The sequence below is a fragment of the Trematomus bernacchii genome, unplaced genomic scaffold (assembly GCF_902827165.1).
Source record: "Trematomus bernacchii unplaced genomic scaffold, fTreBer1.1, whole genome shotgun sequence".
NCBI classification, from domain to species: Eukaryota; Metazoa; Chordata; class Actinopteri; order Perciformes; family Nototheniidae; genus Trematomus; species Trematomus bernacchii.
The window spans coordinates 1500540-1517666 of NW_022987828.1; the positions used below are offsets into that span (position 1 = coordinate 1500540).

Consider the following 17127-nt stretch of genomic DNA (forward strand, 5'->3'; position numbering starts at 1 on the left):
GTCACTAGAATTACCGCGTCATGGTTGTAAGCCTCCGCAAAATAGTGAAGTTGCGGTCTACATAAATGTCTGTCCAAAGTGTCATAGTTAGCATATCTATTACTGAGCTAAATGACCAAAAAACTAGTTTTGTGATGTGACCTTGACCATTGACATCCTAATTGTATTCAGTACTTTCCTAAGTCCAAGTTGATGTTTGTGCAAAAATGTCTCTCCAGCTATTTTGGGAATATTGCCTTCCCCAAAAAGTTAACCCCAATGCAATACTGTTCCAAAGATAATTCCACTGGTGAATTCAGTGTTATGTTCCAAAATTAGAATTCAAAGAAAAGCCACATAGTCCAAGCATGGAATAGACAACCCCTTTATTCAGTTAAACAAAAAATACTGTCAATATTAAAAGAAAAGCAAACAAAACTTTAAAAAATGTTCCAATGACAAACAATGATTGAGTGGTGCTGTGTAGAGAAGATTGAGGATGTAATGTAAGCAAAGTAAAAACCAACTTCAAAAATCACTGAACATTCAAAAGAAAAAATGCTCCTCAAGTGATAACGCTGACATATGGCTGAACCTGAGTCAGCTCGGAGGAGAGCTGTCACCTGCATATGACATCATCAGGAACATCACTGCTTCAGGGCTGAGAATAGAAAATAGTAATCTAAATAACATCCAAGGTACAGGTCCCTGTTGGGAGTCAAATCAAACAGAAGGAAGAAGAAGAACTGAGAATGGATAATGCAGGATATATTGATGAATATATATTTATTTTTTGAAATAAATGTGAATGAGGCCAATGGGTGAATGGCTACATACATAGATAATTATTGGCCACTGCATTACACCAGCTAAGCGCGGTGAGACTACTGGAAGCAGAAAGCACTTTGACAGACAGCGAGGAGACACACAGACGTACGAGAGACACACAGCTTGCTGGAAGGTGTGTGTTCACGTGACATTGAAAGGTGCAGTGGTGTGACTTGGTGTGTTTTAGGTGCGGTAGAGTAAGATCCTCTCGATGCAGTCCTGGCCGACCAAGCCGCCGTACTGCTGCACCTCCGCCTCGTCGCTGGAGCCTTTACGTTTACGGCAGTAGGCGGCGTACGGCATGACGGCCCGTCTGTAAAGCACCAGAGCTCTGCCCACGTCCTTCAGCACCCGGGGGTCTCCTGAATCACAAACATGAGAATGTAAAGAAGAGCAGAGCAGAATCACACCACAACACTGTCTTTATTGTCCTCCTCATTCTTATTAGTTAACCTCTTGAATGATTTGGAAAGGTTTCACTGTTATTCCAAGAAACTGTTGGAGGAGCAGGAGCATTTTTCTTCCCCTCAAGGCTCTAATTCCCCTACGCCCTAAACCTGGAGCCACGGTGAGTTAGTTGGCCCTTGTTTACGGGGCCTTGCTCCCCGCTGGCCTGCCAGACTCAGTGTTTCATTAGGTCCTGTGTCGTGCACTGCCAGGTCCCATCAGACCAGTGAAAACGCTGCTAATGTAAGAAGTGTGCGTGTTCAGCAGCTAACAATGGACCTCTGGAGAGTCAGACGGAAAAATGGGTTGAGACGAAAATATGATGCCCCCTCACTCCGACTCTAAAACCGCTGCCTCCAGGAGTGAGAGGTTGAGCCAAGCTGCCCACGGCTGGCGCCAGGAGGACATGCAAGAGGTGGCACAGCGGGGAGCATTAACTACAGCTAATATAATATGAAAAAGATATACTGCAATTTGTTTGTGAATGTAAATGGGTCCCACTGTGAGCTCTAATCATCTCCCACTCCAGTCAGAATTGAGGAGTCTTTCATTTTCTGTCAGAACTTCTGTTATTCTTAGTGCCCTCTTATAAAGCTTTTATCTCTCTCCTTAGCTATTAGCGAAGCCTCCTCTAAGCATTCTGCTTTTACACCAATTGCAAAATGCCTACTATTTTACATTCATACCGTGCCTTCTGAAGAGTAAAACCCCATATTTCGTTCAATCCGTCTGCTATTCTGGCGCAATCCTGAATCTGGCCTTGCTAAGAGGAAGCAGATGAGAATAAACTTCAGGCCAGGCAGTGGATCGGACCCTCGCCAGGCCCATGGCGACACATCAGTCGAACAGGAGCGAGTACGATTTGGTATTAATAGAGCTCAGGGGCCTCCCACTCGCCACTACTGCTCCCCATGACAATGCCCATGTGGCTCGCAGCTGACCAACCAGGTGGTACGAGCGATGCAAGCGCCAATATTTCGGCATAATTCCTCAAATATTTGCCTAAGTACTGCTTAATCCCATCTGATCACCTAATAAACTGGGATAACTGGACAAAAACAGAAAAAGCTGCAAAACTGTGACGTAATGCTGCAAACAAAAGGTCTTTCTCTTTTACCAGATGTTAAAAGAAACCCAGTTTACAAAGTAATCTAGGCTATTTATGGGCTGGATGTGATCAGAAAACCAACTTTGCTGCTGTAATCAGTTCAAATGTTTTCATTGAAAACACTTGACAGGAGTTGAAAGGCAGTTTTTTTTTACAGAGAAACATCTGAGAAGCCATCAGTGGAAACGATCACCATCTATCAAGGGCCACCTTTAACCAATCAGATCAACAGAGCCAGTTAGTAAATCAAACTCTTTCAAAACTAGTTGGGAAAGGAGCGGGAAAAGAAACACCTTTAATTCCATTCAATGCTCTTCTTTTGATAAAGTAATACTCCAGTTGTAATTTATAACTGATGCTGGTGCAGCATGTACTTCTTTTCGAGGCATTGCTGTTGTTTTAACACTAGAACCGCCAGGGGTCGCTGTATACCTAAAACCGCCAACGGGTCAAATGTACCCGCTATTAGAATGCATTGATTTTCAAGGTACAATGTTCTTTTATTTATCATACTAGAACACAGGGTTAACCGTGAGTTTTAATCGCACAGTGATGAAACGTATACCAATAGAATCTGTGGACTCTCAGCTTTCATATGATATCTAGTTTGTGCAGATAGCATGAAGTATACAATATCGCTACCGTGAGTTATGTGCAATCTATCTATCTCTATCTATCTCTATCTATCTCTCTATCTATAAGGAACCACAGTAAACAACAGGCTTTGCTATAGCAACACGTCATGTTTATGTTAACGCACAAGATCAATAGCGCGAAAATCAATGCATTTTCTATAAGGTAAATATTACCCGCTGGCGCTGATGGGTATAAATGGCAATCTTTTTGTCAATTTTTTCAATCTGACTTCATATTGACCATTTTTAACAACAGAGGGTGCTACATAACACACTTTCAGGAAAAGTCACGGACTGGGAGACTTGAATATTTTTGTTGAACAAAAGTTACATACAATCAAGAAACAGCTGCGGGTAAAATGTGGGACATTAAAGGGGACATATTATGCACATTTTCAGGTTCATATTGCTTTAATGTTCAAAACGGTCTTTATTTTCCCCTTACTGCCTGTGCTGCATCATCTCTTTTCACCCTCTGTCTGAAACCAGAGCCCAGTCTGATTGGTTAGCTGGCCGGCTCTGTTGTGATTGGTCAACTACTTAGAATTGTCCTGCCCCTTAGCCTATCACAAACAATATGTTGGAGTGCTCACCAACAAGAGTGTGAGTGTTACAAAATGATGTCATTATGTTACAGAAGTAAACAAAGGAGTCAAATCGATGTGCCATATAACACACTACAGGAAAGGGACAACTCCAACCAGCATAATGGACCCCTTTAACAGCCACATCTTAGTGAAGTTGCACAAACCTACACCACACACAGTATTTCCTCACAGGACACTAATGTATCACTTAAAGCCTGAAAAGACGGATTTTCTTGTGATATTGTGATATTGTGATCTTGTGATCTTGGCAGTATCCAGCTGCAGTGCAAGGTCAAATCAGGACGGCAGCAAAATTCAAATAATCTCATGTGTTTAGGTAGATGTACAGTAAGTGAATTTCCCAACCATTTATGTATCACGATAGCATCTAGCTCAAGCACAGGCACTACCTGAAAAGAAAGCCAGAGGAAATAGGAGAGCTGGGAATAAACATAAAGCCCAGAGGCTCCTTAGCTCTCACAAACAGTAATCTCCATAAAATATATTCATATTTTAACTTTCCCTTTTTTTTCAAACTATCCTGCGGATTCATATTTTATTTATTAGCCTCATTTCCCAGCACAGTAATGCCCTAACCACTGTGTCTTTCCCCTTCTCAAAAAACTGCTGAGTTATCCAATTGAAACATGTTTGATATCAACTTTTATATTAAGAAAATCCGCAGTGTGAGTTTTACCATACAGGGAAATGGGTTTTAATAGATGTAAACATGTTGTGAATCTTCCACATAGGGTTACATTTGGTCCATGAAGAATGAATGCGCCCTGATGGGATCAAAGTGAAAATATTTAAACGTTTGATAGTTCCTTAATAACTTAAGTTGGCTTCAGCGTTGTCCCTCCAAGCTCTCTGGGCCTCCTCATGTTCTTTATCAGTGTGATAGCCCACTTACAGAACAGTTACGCAAAGGTACACTTGTCCACTCGAGCGTGACACCGCTCTGAAGCACCACTGTCCCCTCGCTGAGCAGAATGGGTAGCAGATTTAAGATGCTCTATTAACCCCAACAGTAATACTGAGCAGAAGGCCCTATCTCCCTCTCTTACTCAATCCAAACATCCGCTGCTCACATAAACATCTTTTTCATTGCTTCTCCGCTCACTCCGTCCTCCAGCAGTGCCCCACCCCCTTCCTCACTTTGAGCAGCTCCAGACCCCGTTCCTGCTGGGCCCACCGGACGTTCAGTGACACGCCGCTCTGAGGTCGCTGCTCCTCTGGGTCGGGGGTTCAAGGGTCGGGGGGGGAAGAGGAGTGGTGAGGGTCGGGGAGGGAGTGAGAGGGTCAGAGCCGAGGCTTCCAGGCCTTGACACCTCGCCACGCTCCTCTCTATCTTCACACCCATTCCTACTTTCAAATACTTGCTTAACACCGGACGCCGCTCAAAGGCAGGCCATCAGGGTTATGACCACTTCCTATGACCCAATGTTGCAAATCAAAAACAAGGCTCAGGTTTGAAAGGAGAAAGGCCAAAATGGTGGTGTAGGGTAGAGAGTATTAAGACTGCTCTTTGACCGGAGGACCTGAGTTCAAGCCCCTCTGTTAAAACACATCCTTCCTGCTGACCCTGAAACTCTGAAGATGACCGTGGATTTTGAACTCCAAGAGTCTTCTCCTGGATTAAAAAGGATATCATTATTACAATAAAATTAATGAAAGGTTCTTCCCCAGAGGTCAAAGTGCAGCAGATCCGAGGGAAGGGCTGCAACTAAGTATTATTTTCATTGTTGGTTAATTTGTTGATTCTTTTCTCAAATAACCTTTGGTCTATAAATATCAGAAAATAGTGAAAAAAAAGGTCCATTACAGATTTCTCAGTAGTATTATTTTGTCAGGGCAAAACAAACATTTTCAGTTTAACATGATGGACTAAAGATAAAAGAATGAAATCATAACATTTGAGAGGCAATCTTTGTCTTAATCGATTATCAGGTAAGTTGACGATTATTATTATGTCAAGTAATCATTGTAGCTCTTATCCAAAGGGGAAATTGAAACTCTCTCAGGTAATGAGTGGGTGCTGTCGGGCTATCACCATCTCCCCCACCTAATGTTTTGGCATCACTTTTCATGGCTGGAAGCACAGATACTGTACAACTCAGAGGCAATCAGCTTTATTAGAGGTGAACGTGTGTATTCGTTTAGACATGAAAGAGAAAGAGTTTTAAAGAATATTCGCATTTAAAATGTTTATCTTTACGCAGCAAAATATTGTGTGTGTATGTTTCATTGTGTGTGTGTGTAGTTTGGCGCCTGCTGGACATACTCAAGGTCCAGGGGGGGGGACTACTTGTGTCATGTGTTTGCATGTGTTTATCCTGCTCCGAGGGCAATGCCCCTACTTCTTCCTCCGCCAAGCAAACACTAGATTATGAGTGTGTGAGAGATAACACATATGTGGTGTGTGTGTGTGTGTGTGTGTACATACTGTATGTACATTCGTTAGAGCCTAAATGAGGCCCTCGATGTGTCAGCGTGTAATCAATGTTAGCCTGCAGCTCGGACAGAGTTGTGTAAACTTTAGATTAGCTGTCTTTACACACCTCATTAAGACAGCTTTGGAACCCGGTCATACTTACATCAGAAAACACACCCAGCTCCCCAATCCTGCCCCCCCCCCCTCGTCGTGAGGCCTGGAGTTCATGGCACGGCCTCATAACAAGCATTAGTTGGAATACATTGTGACTTTAATTAAAATGTTTGTGAAACTGTTATTTCTTAAAGGGGCCCTATGATGCTCATTTTCAGCTTCATATTTGTATTTTGTGCTTCTTCTGTGACGTGTTTCATGCTTTCATTTTCAAAAAGCTCTTTATCTTTCTCATACTGCCTGTGAACTTTTCACCCTCTGTCTGAAACGGGGGGTTACGTATTGTAACCCTAGTTATATAAACACAGGCGGGGCCCTCTACTGGACTCTATGGGTACTACTCTCTATCATGCTGTGCGTGCTTTCACCTACTGAATCTACGTAAACGTAGCCGGCCAATCGGGGCAAGCCTACCTGAATGCGCGCGCAGGCCCACAGTATATAAGGCGGCTACAGCCGCCGCCCCACTATCCTATACACTCTTCAGCGAGCGGACTAGGAAAGACAGGGCCTCCAGGTAGAGGGCTCCGCCTGTGTTTATATAACTAGGGTTACAATACGTAACCCCCCGTTATATCTCTCACAGGCTCCGCCCTCTACTGGACTCTATGGGTACAGTGGGCGGAGCCCCGATGTATAAACGCCCTGTCGTCCAACAACATCGACCCACCACACCGTCCCTGACCGGCTTTTGGCTAATATCCACTGCATCCCCACTTCCTCCCATCCGGTTGTAACCGTGGAGAAGTCGGGGCCGCAACTTGGATAAGGCACACTCACACACGCTTACCTCGTGTAGAGTGTGCATGGGAAAAAAAGAAAAAAAAAAGAATTGTGCGGAGACTCCGTCTGGAGCCTACCGCGCACCATGTTCCCCAGGTCCCTCAGGAGCATGGGAAAACATAAGTGCACCACATCCCCCACACTCACACACGCTCCGTGTAGAGTGGGCATGGACCATAGTGAGGAAGGCTCTTCCAGCCTGCCCATGATGGGCAGGCGGGGAGAGTCCTCCAGCCCTGTATGGGGCTGATTGTACACCATGTCTCCCGAGTCCCTCAGGAGCATGGGAAAACACAAGTGCTTTATGTCCAGGGGGGGGGGGTCAGATACCTGCTGACCCACAGCCACCCCCCTCTCACCAGTCATGCGTTGCCCCGGCAAGCACAGACGACGAGAAGGAGCCAGACATGTCCAGGAGATAACATTTTATGAAGGGGCCTGGTGTAGACCAAGACGCCGCCGTGCATATATCTTCTACACTCACGCCGCTGAATAAGGCTGTTGACACAGCCACAGCCCGTGTAGAATGTGCATGGACCCCAGTGGGGAGGGCTCTCCCCGCCCGTCCATAGGCATGTGTAATGCACCTGCATAGCCATCCTGTTAGGCGCTTCTTTGAGAGGGCTTTTCCAGCCACACCATCCCCAAAGCACACAAACAGTTGTTCAGTGCGCCTAATGGCAGCCGTGCGCTCTACATAGCATGCTAGCGCACGCACTGGGCAGAGGAGGTGCAATTTAGCCTCCCTGGCCCCAATATGGGGTGGAAGATTAAAGCCACCTAACTGAATAGCCCTTGATCTGAATGAACTTCTGATAATCTTAGGAGTAAAGGAGTGGTTCGGCCTGAGTGTCGCCCCGCTACGGTCACCCCGGATCAAAAGACAACTTGGGTGTACCGACAGAGCGGTCAGCTCGGACACTCTTTTAGCCGAAGTCAAGGCAAATAGCAATGCTGTCTTCCATGACAGTGCTTTCAGGGAGGAGAGCTCCAGAGGCTCAAATGGTTCTGTGACCAGAGCCTCGAGCACCAACGGCAGGTCCCACTGCGGGGCGGAGGCGTGCACTACTGGGCGCTGCCTCCTGACCCCCTGCAAAAACCGCGCCATAAGAGGCTGACTGAAGGCTGACCTGCCTCCAAATCCCTCATGGCAGGACGAAATGGCTGCTGCATACACCTTAATTGTGGAATGAGCCAGCCCCCTGTCCACCAGTATCTGTAAGTAGGTAAGAATAGAGCCCAGCGTGCATGACAGAGGCTCTAGACTCCTTCCTTCACACCATCGCCGGAATCCCGCCTACTTTGGCCTGTAACAAGCTGTGGTGGATTCTGCTCTTGCTGCTTGGATAGTCTGAATAACGTTATCCGACAGCCCCACCTGTCTCAGCCTGTCCCTCTCAGGAGCCAAGCCTGGAGAGGTTGGCTCAGAGTGGGTAACGCCCCTATTGCACCTGCTTCCTGAGACAGCGCTCCCCAGACCTGAGGAATCGCCCAGGGCTGGCCCACCATCATCTGTGTTACCCCCGCGTTACCACGGCGCCAGGCGGCGATCTGGGGCCACCAGGATGATTGACAGCTGTTCCCGCCTCACCCTCTCCAGGAGGGGGGGGATAAGGTGCAGCGGTGGAAAGGCGTAAAGCAGCTTTCTTGGCCATGGCTCGTGTGCAAATGTGTCGACCCCCAAGGGCGGGTTGTCCCACCGAGCCAGGGAGAACCACAGGGCACAGTGGCTGTTGCGCCGATTGGCGAACAGGTCCACCTCTGCTCTACCGAACTGAGTCCAGACCTGCTTCACCACCACCGGGTGAAGCCTCCACTCGTCTGGCAGGGGTCCGCCTCTTGACATGAGGTCGGCCCCCCTGTTCTCCCGTCCCGGGATGTGAAGAGCCCTTAGAGACAACACAATCTGTGAAACCCACAGCCACAGGTTCTCTGCTGCGGTCAACCAGGCTATTGAGCGGACTCCGCCCTGCCTGTTGATGTACGCCACTGTGGTGCGGTTGTCGCTCCTTAATAGCACCTGTTTGCCCTGTATTAAGGGTTTGCAGTGCTGTAGGACCAACATCACTGCTTGCAGCTCCAGGAGGTTGCTGTGCCGCCAGAGGCCAGCAACCACCCACAGCCCTTTCTAGACACGTCCCCCCCATCCTGTCACTTTCTTTTTCTTTGAAGCGTCTGTGAAGACTGTGATATAGGAGGTTACCTGCCCCAGTGGAGCTCCCCTCCGCAGATTCTCTGGGGACCCCCAGAATCGGAGGTTGCTCTCTACTGAGGGGGGGGATGGCCACCAGACGTCGTTTGTGTCTTAAGATCTAAACGAAGGCCGGTAAACCACATCTGCATGCGACGTGCATGCGACGTGCATGCAGCAGTCCGAGTGGCACTACGGAGTGAGCAGCCGTCATGAGACCCAAAGTCTGCATGATGATCAAAGCTGTCACCGTCGCCCCCTGACGCAGCCTGCAGACTGCCCGCAGCAGGGATGCCTGTCTGCTTTCTGTCAGGGTGACACGTAGTCTGCCTGCATCGAGCATCACCCCCAGATATTCTACCTGCTGGTGAGGTATGGGGGAGCTCTTCTTCCAATTGACCGCAACTTCTTTTTCAACCCAACTTGGTTAGGTGTAGGATCAATTGGGCTGTGTGCAGTATTGCCCATTCCCTGGACCTGGCCATAACTATGAGGTCGTCCCTCATGCCATGGTCCCGCAGCGGTTGCAGCGTCGTGGCTGAACGTGCGTGGGGATAGGGAGTAGCCGAACGGCAGTCTGTTGTACTCGTAGGCTACCCCCTGGAAGGCAAAACGCGAATACTTTCTGTGCTCTTGGAGCAATTTCGCCATGAAAGTAAGCGTTCTTCAGGTCGATGGTTGTGAACCAATCGCCTGGCTGCACCAGTCTCAGTAACTGTTTCATAGTTAACATATGGAACTTCTTGCATGCAATGTGCTGGTTCAGGCATTGAAGATCCAGAATGGGCCTGAATTCTCCTGTCTTCTTGGGAACCAGGAAGTACAGGGAATAATGCCCCTTCTCTCTGACTTGAGAGTGCACATGCTGAGAGGAAACCTCCTCCTGGGATGACAGATGTGCCTCTCTCCTGCCTCTGAACGGAGGAGGGATGCTGCAAAACTGGAGTGAATAACCCAGTCTCAGTGTCCTGTCCATGCGCTCTGTTAATACACCACTGATTTTCCATTCCCCATAACATTGTGTTAGGGGATGTGCAATCAGCTGCGGCGCCGCAGCTATGAAGCTGTGGTACTCTCTGGTGGCCCACTCCGCCGTCAAACCCTCCATAAAAGGAAGTTTGACCCATGGGGGGCTGACACAGAAAGGGCCGTTTTTCTATAATGTAGTTTCCACTCAGAGAAAAAAACGGCCGATTTTTAACTGAGGTCCCTGAACGCACCACGGCATGCTCCCGTGAGAGCGCGCGCTCCACCATAATGCTGTTTTCTCTTAGAGAGAAATAAGCATTAATCGGAGCTTCTTCTGTCCATGAACGCACCGCGGCCCGCTCTCGGGGGGGGGCCTCGCATCGTCATAATGCCGTCTCTTGAAACGGACATTATGGGGAAATGTGGAAAATGTGGAATGTGGAGAGAGATGACTCTTACTCTGGGATAAATGCAATCGTTTTTACTGAATGCATTTTACACACACATATCACTCTAGAACTAGAGTTACACTACGTAACCCACTGTTCTTCTGCGGAGGTCCCTGAACGCACCGCGGCCACTCTCACGGGGGGGGGGGGCGCGCGTCGTCATAATGCCGTCTCCTTGAAACGGACATTATGGGGAAATGTGGAATGTGGAGAGAGATGACTCTTACTCTGGGATAAATGCAATCGTTTTTACTGAATGCATTTTACACACACATAACACTTTAGAACTAGAGTTACACTACGTAACGCACTGTTCTTCTGCGGAGGTCCCTGAACGCACCGCGGCCACTCTCACGGGGGGGGCCGCGCGTCGTCATAATGCCGTCTCCTTGAAACGGACATTATGGGGAAATGTGGAATGTGGAGAGAGATGACTCTTACTCTGGGATAATCGTTTTTACTGAATGCATTTTACACACACATATCACTTTAGAACTAGAGTTACACTACGTAACGCACTGTTCTTCTGCGGAGGTCCCTGAACGCACCGCGGCCACTCTCACGGGGGCCGCGCCTCATAATGGGTGTCCAATTAACATCGTATGAAAACGGCCTTGCCGATCTCAACGAGACATTATGGGAAAATGTGGAATTGTGGAGAGATATGACTCTTACTCTGGGATAAATGCAATCGTTTTTACTAAATGCATTTTTCACACACACATCACTCTAGAACTAGGGTTACTATATACGTAACCCACCGTTCTTGCAACAGGGCCTCTTTTCGACTTTGGAGCCACAGCTAAGAAGCTGTAGTATTCTCTGGTGGCCTACTCCGCTGCCAAACCTTCCATAAAAGGGAGTTTTGGCATGGGGGCTGACACAGAAAAAGGGGCCGATTTTCTACTGAGGTTCTTGAACGCACCGCGGCAGCTCCCGTGGGGCCGCAGCTCTGTCAACTGCCATCTCTTTGAAACGGACATTATGGTGAAAAAATGGAAATGTGGAGAGAGATGACTCTTACTCTGGGATAAATGCAATCGTTTTCACTGAATGCATTTCTCACACACACATCACTCTCTTGAACCCGCACAGTGCTTTGACAGCACTACGGTTTATTCCACTCACGTGCACGCGCCCACCTGCTGGCTCCTATACTGGAGTTTACAGAGGGGGTGGGGAGTGTGGGACAGTGTTCTTTCCAATCCAAAGAGCCCTTCCGTAAACACGGGGGCTCCCAGGAGATCAACACGGTCCTTTTTGAAAAGAGCCATGCGGCGTGATCCCTCACCGGGATACCACACGGCAGACAACGGCGGCGGCCCCGATCAAGCTACAAATAATCGCTCTGATCTGGCGAGGTGGGGGCATCTCCAGCAATGAGCGAGATGCCCAACACACCCGTGTTTATCTGCAGTCGCCCTGTCCCGCGGTAGCGTGGCAGAGCTCTTTTCAGCTCCCTGCCCAGCCTGCTGCCCGCTGGGAGCAGCTGCGCTCCGCCGCCATGGTCATCACCTAGGGCGGTGGACCTCCATGGACCGAACCCGGAAGTGCCCGACAACGGCAAACGGAGCCATTCGCCCCGCTGGAATGGCGAACGTGAATGTATATATATATATATGCATATCCTGGTCCCCCAAACACTCTAACAGAGGTGGTGGAGATCGGTGCCCGCGATCAAACCAAGGCAGGTGGGGCATGGCCGAGATTCCAGTAATGGTGAGTCCATTTTTCGTTTCTTCTAATCTTCGTACGTTTATTTAACTCTTCGGTTGTCAGCTCGTCTGAAGAGAAAAAGGATAGTGGGGCGGCGGCTGTAGCCGCCTTATATACTGTGGGCCTGCGCGCGCATTCAGGTAGGCTCGCCCCGATTGGCCGGCTACGTTTACGTAGATTCAGTAGGTGAAAGCACGCACAGCATGATAGAGAGTAGTACCCATAGAGTCCAGTAGAGGGCGGAGCCTGTGAGAGATATGACCAGAGTGTTTGAGCACCAACACAATGACGTCATAATGTTATGGAAGTATACAATGAGTCAAATCAAGTCGTTCAGGCAGGGGGGGGGGGGGATTGTGGGAAAGAAACTCCCTCTGGAGGGAACTTTGGGATTTTAGCCTTTGCAGACCATTTACATGCACAAAAACCTATATAACACACTACACTACAGGGAAGGGGAAAACCTAAAAAGCATAACGGAGCAGCTTCAAATAAAATAATTTGGGATGAAGATCAGTTGTTTCCTTATTCTCACTTTAAAAAAGGGATATCAGTTTTATCACCCTGTATATGGACATGAATACATGCATAATAACATGCATTATAAAACAACTACCAGATTTGAATGATAATTCTTTCTTCCTATAAGCTTTTGAACACCTAGCCTACATTTTATATGCCCAAAACGTTTTCTTTTAACTTTTAGCATTATTGATGCAGATTTCCAGGTGCCATCCTTGACAACCAGCCTTAAGGTGATTGGTATAAATAATATATTCTGTTAAATGTTTAATGACAGAACAGAAAGTTAAGATTAGAGTAGATATCTTGAAAGCATAGAGAACCGGCCAGAATACAAAACATCTAAAAAGTTGTATCTTTTAAATTACTCCCTAAAAGTTAATCCAGTCTGGAATTACCCAGGATTTGCAACGTGTCTTTCTTTAGACCACACATTAATATAATGCCAATAAAGACTAGCCATCAATGTGCCATGCTGCTAACCTGAGTCTGCATTCTGACCTGGTGACTGACTGACTTTGACTGTCTTTCTGGGGGAGACACAAGCCTCCACGCAGCCACTACAGTCTGGCACCACACAGCTTTGGCAGTAGGCCTGAGAGCTAGCCGTCCAGACAGCCAGCACTGAAATGTAATGACACCATGCTTGGACAGCTAGGCCTGAAATAACGTCCAGACCCGTCCAAGATCAACAGTCAACGCAGGAATGGAGGCACCGCAAGAAACACAAACTCTCTGGCCACGGTTAAAAAAGGTTAACCTTGTCCTCAGTCATTTGTGCAGGGATTAGTGGTACGATCGACAAGAAAGGGTTGACCAACCACAGCCTAGATTGAAAAGGACCAGCCTTAGAGTGGCCTTTTCTCTCCTGGGTGTGGAGCCTTTACCATCACTTGAGTGAATAAGAAAAGCTAGCCTTAAGAATTCTGTTCCGTAAAAAAAAAAAAATACAGATCAGAGGAAAAGGGCATCCGTGCCAGTTTCCTTTGAAGTTCATCATTTTTACCTTTCTGCATGGCGTCCAGGCCAAGTATGACCTCACTACAACACTCTCCTAAGCAGTCTCCTCCACCTCCCTGTCAGTCTGTCTCTTGTTTTATTATACTTCTCTCTCTTCTAGTGCCAGCATACAAGTACCAGCCTTCCTCCCTTTCTTTTTCTATAAAACCATTTGTATCTCCACTCTCCATCCATGCTTATATTACTCCCTCATATCCTTCATCTATCAATCCAAGACTGCCTGATAAATCGTATTCTTATCTTCTCGTATTTTCTATTACTTATTCCTATCCATCAGTGTCTCCATTAGATGAATAAGGAAGAGTAAGCAGGAGCTGACAAGCCCCTGTACGCTCCATGCACTCAGGCACGGGAAATATGAACAGTTCATTTGTAGATATTAGTGAGAAATAACAATCTGGCTTTTTTATATGTATTTTTTATTTATGCGGGGACATCTTATGATTGATAACTATCTTGTTTAAGATTGATTGAGTTGATTGTCTTTAACGAACTGCCCTATCTGTGGTGAAAAAAAAAAGATTTGTTCCTTAACAAAATGTAACGTTTTTCTGCCATTTTGAAAGCTCATCAATATTGTGATGATTATTAGGATAATAATATCATGAATCCTAATTATTTTGGCCAGGATAATCGTGAGATGAACTACTATATAAGTCTATATGCTTGAACTCATGCTCAAATCATTCCCATAGCAGTATTGGTAAAATAAACCATATTTTATTTTTTAATTCCTAAGTTGAGCAGTGTCGTACCCATTAGACTGTCACATAAGGTGTAAGAATATCTGCTCAGCATGCAGAGCAATTAGACGCAAATAATTACATTTGTGTTTATGTGAGAGCTGCAGGAACTTTACTGCATATTTTCCTAAAAACAGCCAAGAGCACAAACAAGCCGAACCAACACTGGAAAGTTGGCAGAGAGAGATATTAGAAATAAGGAAAAATAAAATGTATCAGTCTTTTTTTGGCATCATATGTATGCAGTAACTCTTCAAAACTCTTCTTTCAAAACTGTCAAACTCACTTACACTCTATTTAACACTCTCGCTGGCCTCCATTTCTCAGCCAGACGATGGGCGTCTGCCAGTCTACCTTCTGCATGTGGTTTATTTTTGCTAATATCACTATTCAACTAATGGCAACAAGGTCCTTTGGCTCCTTTTCTGAACATGCTGAAAGATCATGTGGAGAAAAGACTGAGAGATCAGAGCCACTGGCCCTCCTTCTACCCCTGAACAGTGGCTGCCTTGGAGCAAGCCCACAAGTTCTCAATACACCATCCCAGTGAAACCGGATCAGATGTTAACACATGGTTCAAGGGTTCATCCAGAAGAGCGTGTACAAAGAACTGGAGGATCCAAAAACCAAGCTTACATTGGCAGGTCAGGATGTTAGAAAAATGCAGTTTTTTTTTAAACATTCAATAAGAAGGAATAGTATGAGTATTGTGTTGTTGTACCTGCATCAGGATCCTGGTTGAAACGAGCATAGCGGGAGTTCTCCAGCATGGGTACGCACTGCTCTATTGGAACCCAGGCGTAGGTTTCTGGGCACACGAGGTCTGAAGGCCGGTACTGCCCCTGGGGAGAAAAAAAAGAGACATAGGGTTAAGCCTCCTGCTAAAACTATGTATTATCATTTTATCAAATCGACAGTTATTATCCACAATGTTGGAAATCCCCATTTGTTTAAAACAGTTTCTCACAGGCAGACTTGTTGGGATTTGTCAGTGGCAGTTTGTAAACACATTATTTAAAGTTGGGTACGGGGCACGTCAGCAGGTCAGCAGGTGAAACACAACCCCATTGTGGAACAAGCTTTGTCCTTTTGGTGTTTCGCCCAAATATATATTTGCATATGTTCCGATGCAGAGCCTGCTATGTTCGTAGCTTCCTCTTGGATGCTTTCTTACACTGTGTCTCCTGGTCGATATGTGAGATAGACACCCATAAATGTCCCAAAGATATGAAAATAAAGACAGAAGGCAGGGTCTCTGCAGATGCGGACACTGCCCCACACTTCTAGTGGATAATGTGTGATGATAGAGGAATTATGTAGAATATTTCCATGCATATTTCATTCTTTGGGGGGAAATCCAACTTATTCAGCGTTTAACTGCCAGGATAACCTTACAATGTTTTGTTTCCCCTCATAAATTCATCCCTGTAAGCAAGACATCATTTTGGTTTGTGAGTTTTTTTACTTAATTCATTATTACCTTTTTTCCTTGAATTTGTATACACATATGAATGCACAAAAGTTACCGGCAGTTAAATATATATTGAAAAGTATCCTTTTTTGCAGCCCTGGCAACAGCACTTTCACACTCCGCTAGTGACCCTTCAGGGTTAAAGGTTTGACAAGTTGTAAACTGACCTCAGGGTCAGGACCAGGGTTGAGACCTGGTCCAAGCTGTGCTCTGTTTAAGTTCTTTGTTTGAGTCATGCTTCTCTGTGTCAGCAGTGCTATGTTGTCCGCGATACTGAGCAGGAAATGTAAACACACCAGCATATTGTAGTGTGTGCTTGTGAAATGGGTACAAGTCTGTATTTGACCTAACATTTTGGATGGGAAAGTAAACCAAGCTGAACAAAAACAGCTGCGGGGCAGAGAGAAAAATGAGTGAGGGGTTGAATGAACAGAAAAGGAGGAGGAAGAGAAAGAGACTCCATTATCAGAGACCTGTGTTCTATCACACGGCACCACCAAACAAACACAAACTGCAGAGATAGCTCTGTAAACAAGCAGGCGCCTGCAACAGCCCGCTGTACCATCTCAACACACACAATAATATTTATCCAGTTTTAAAACATTCAACTCTAGGACAAAGACTCCAAAATCTCTCCAACCCTTTTTTTGTTTACATAACTGAGGTCAAAGAGTGGTGGACGATTAAACTCAGAACAAAAAGGAGAAAAAACACGGATGTCATTACGAACTCAAAATAAGCACGACAAAGGAAATACCATCCCTGGCGCTCTGACCACGACCCATCTGTCAGTGGGCCTATGTGGAAAATATGCTGCCTGTTTTGACATGCAGGATGGGATGCCATGAGAATAAACTACTGTAGGCTGCTTTGCGGCTCTGAGAAATGAAAAACAGAATCATTTTGGGGATATACTCAACGCAGGAAGGAGGACAGGACTAAACTACAATTCATACAGTCACACAGGCCAAAACTGAGGTTCAGTACAGTCTGACTGCAATTAAGAGTGAAACAAAAGACATTGACATGCTTTAAAGAAATATGATATGGGTTTTGAAATGGGTTTGTATG

The 17127-nt window shown here is 46.2% G+C and overlaps 1 protein-coding gene across 3 annotated transcripts in view; it reads right to left on the bottom strand.

Moving 5' to 3' along the window:
- Positions 1 to 340: 340 nt before the first annotated feature.
- Positions 341 to 17127, bottom strand: part of LOC117499545 (arginyl-tRNA--protein transferase 1) — a 73211-nt gene continuing 56424 nt past the window's right edge. For all 3 annotated transcript variants that reach the window (XM_034151984.1, XM_034151983.1, XM_034151982.1), the window contains 2 exons: positions 15307 to 15427; positions 341 to 1169 (listed from right to left, as the gene is read on the bottom strand). In XM_034151984.1, the coding sequence (XP_034007875.1) occupies positions 991 to 1169; positions 15307 to 15427 (300 nt within the window). In that variant the 3' untranslated portion in view covers positions 341 to 990. The remainder of the gene's footprint in view (positions 1170 to 15306; positions 15428 to 17127) is intronic.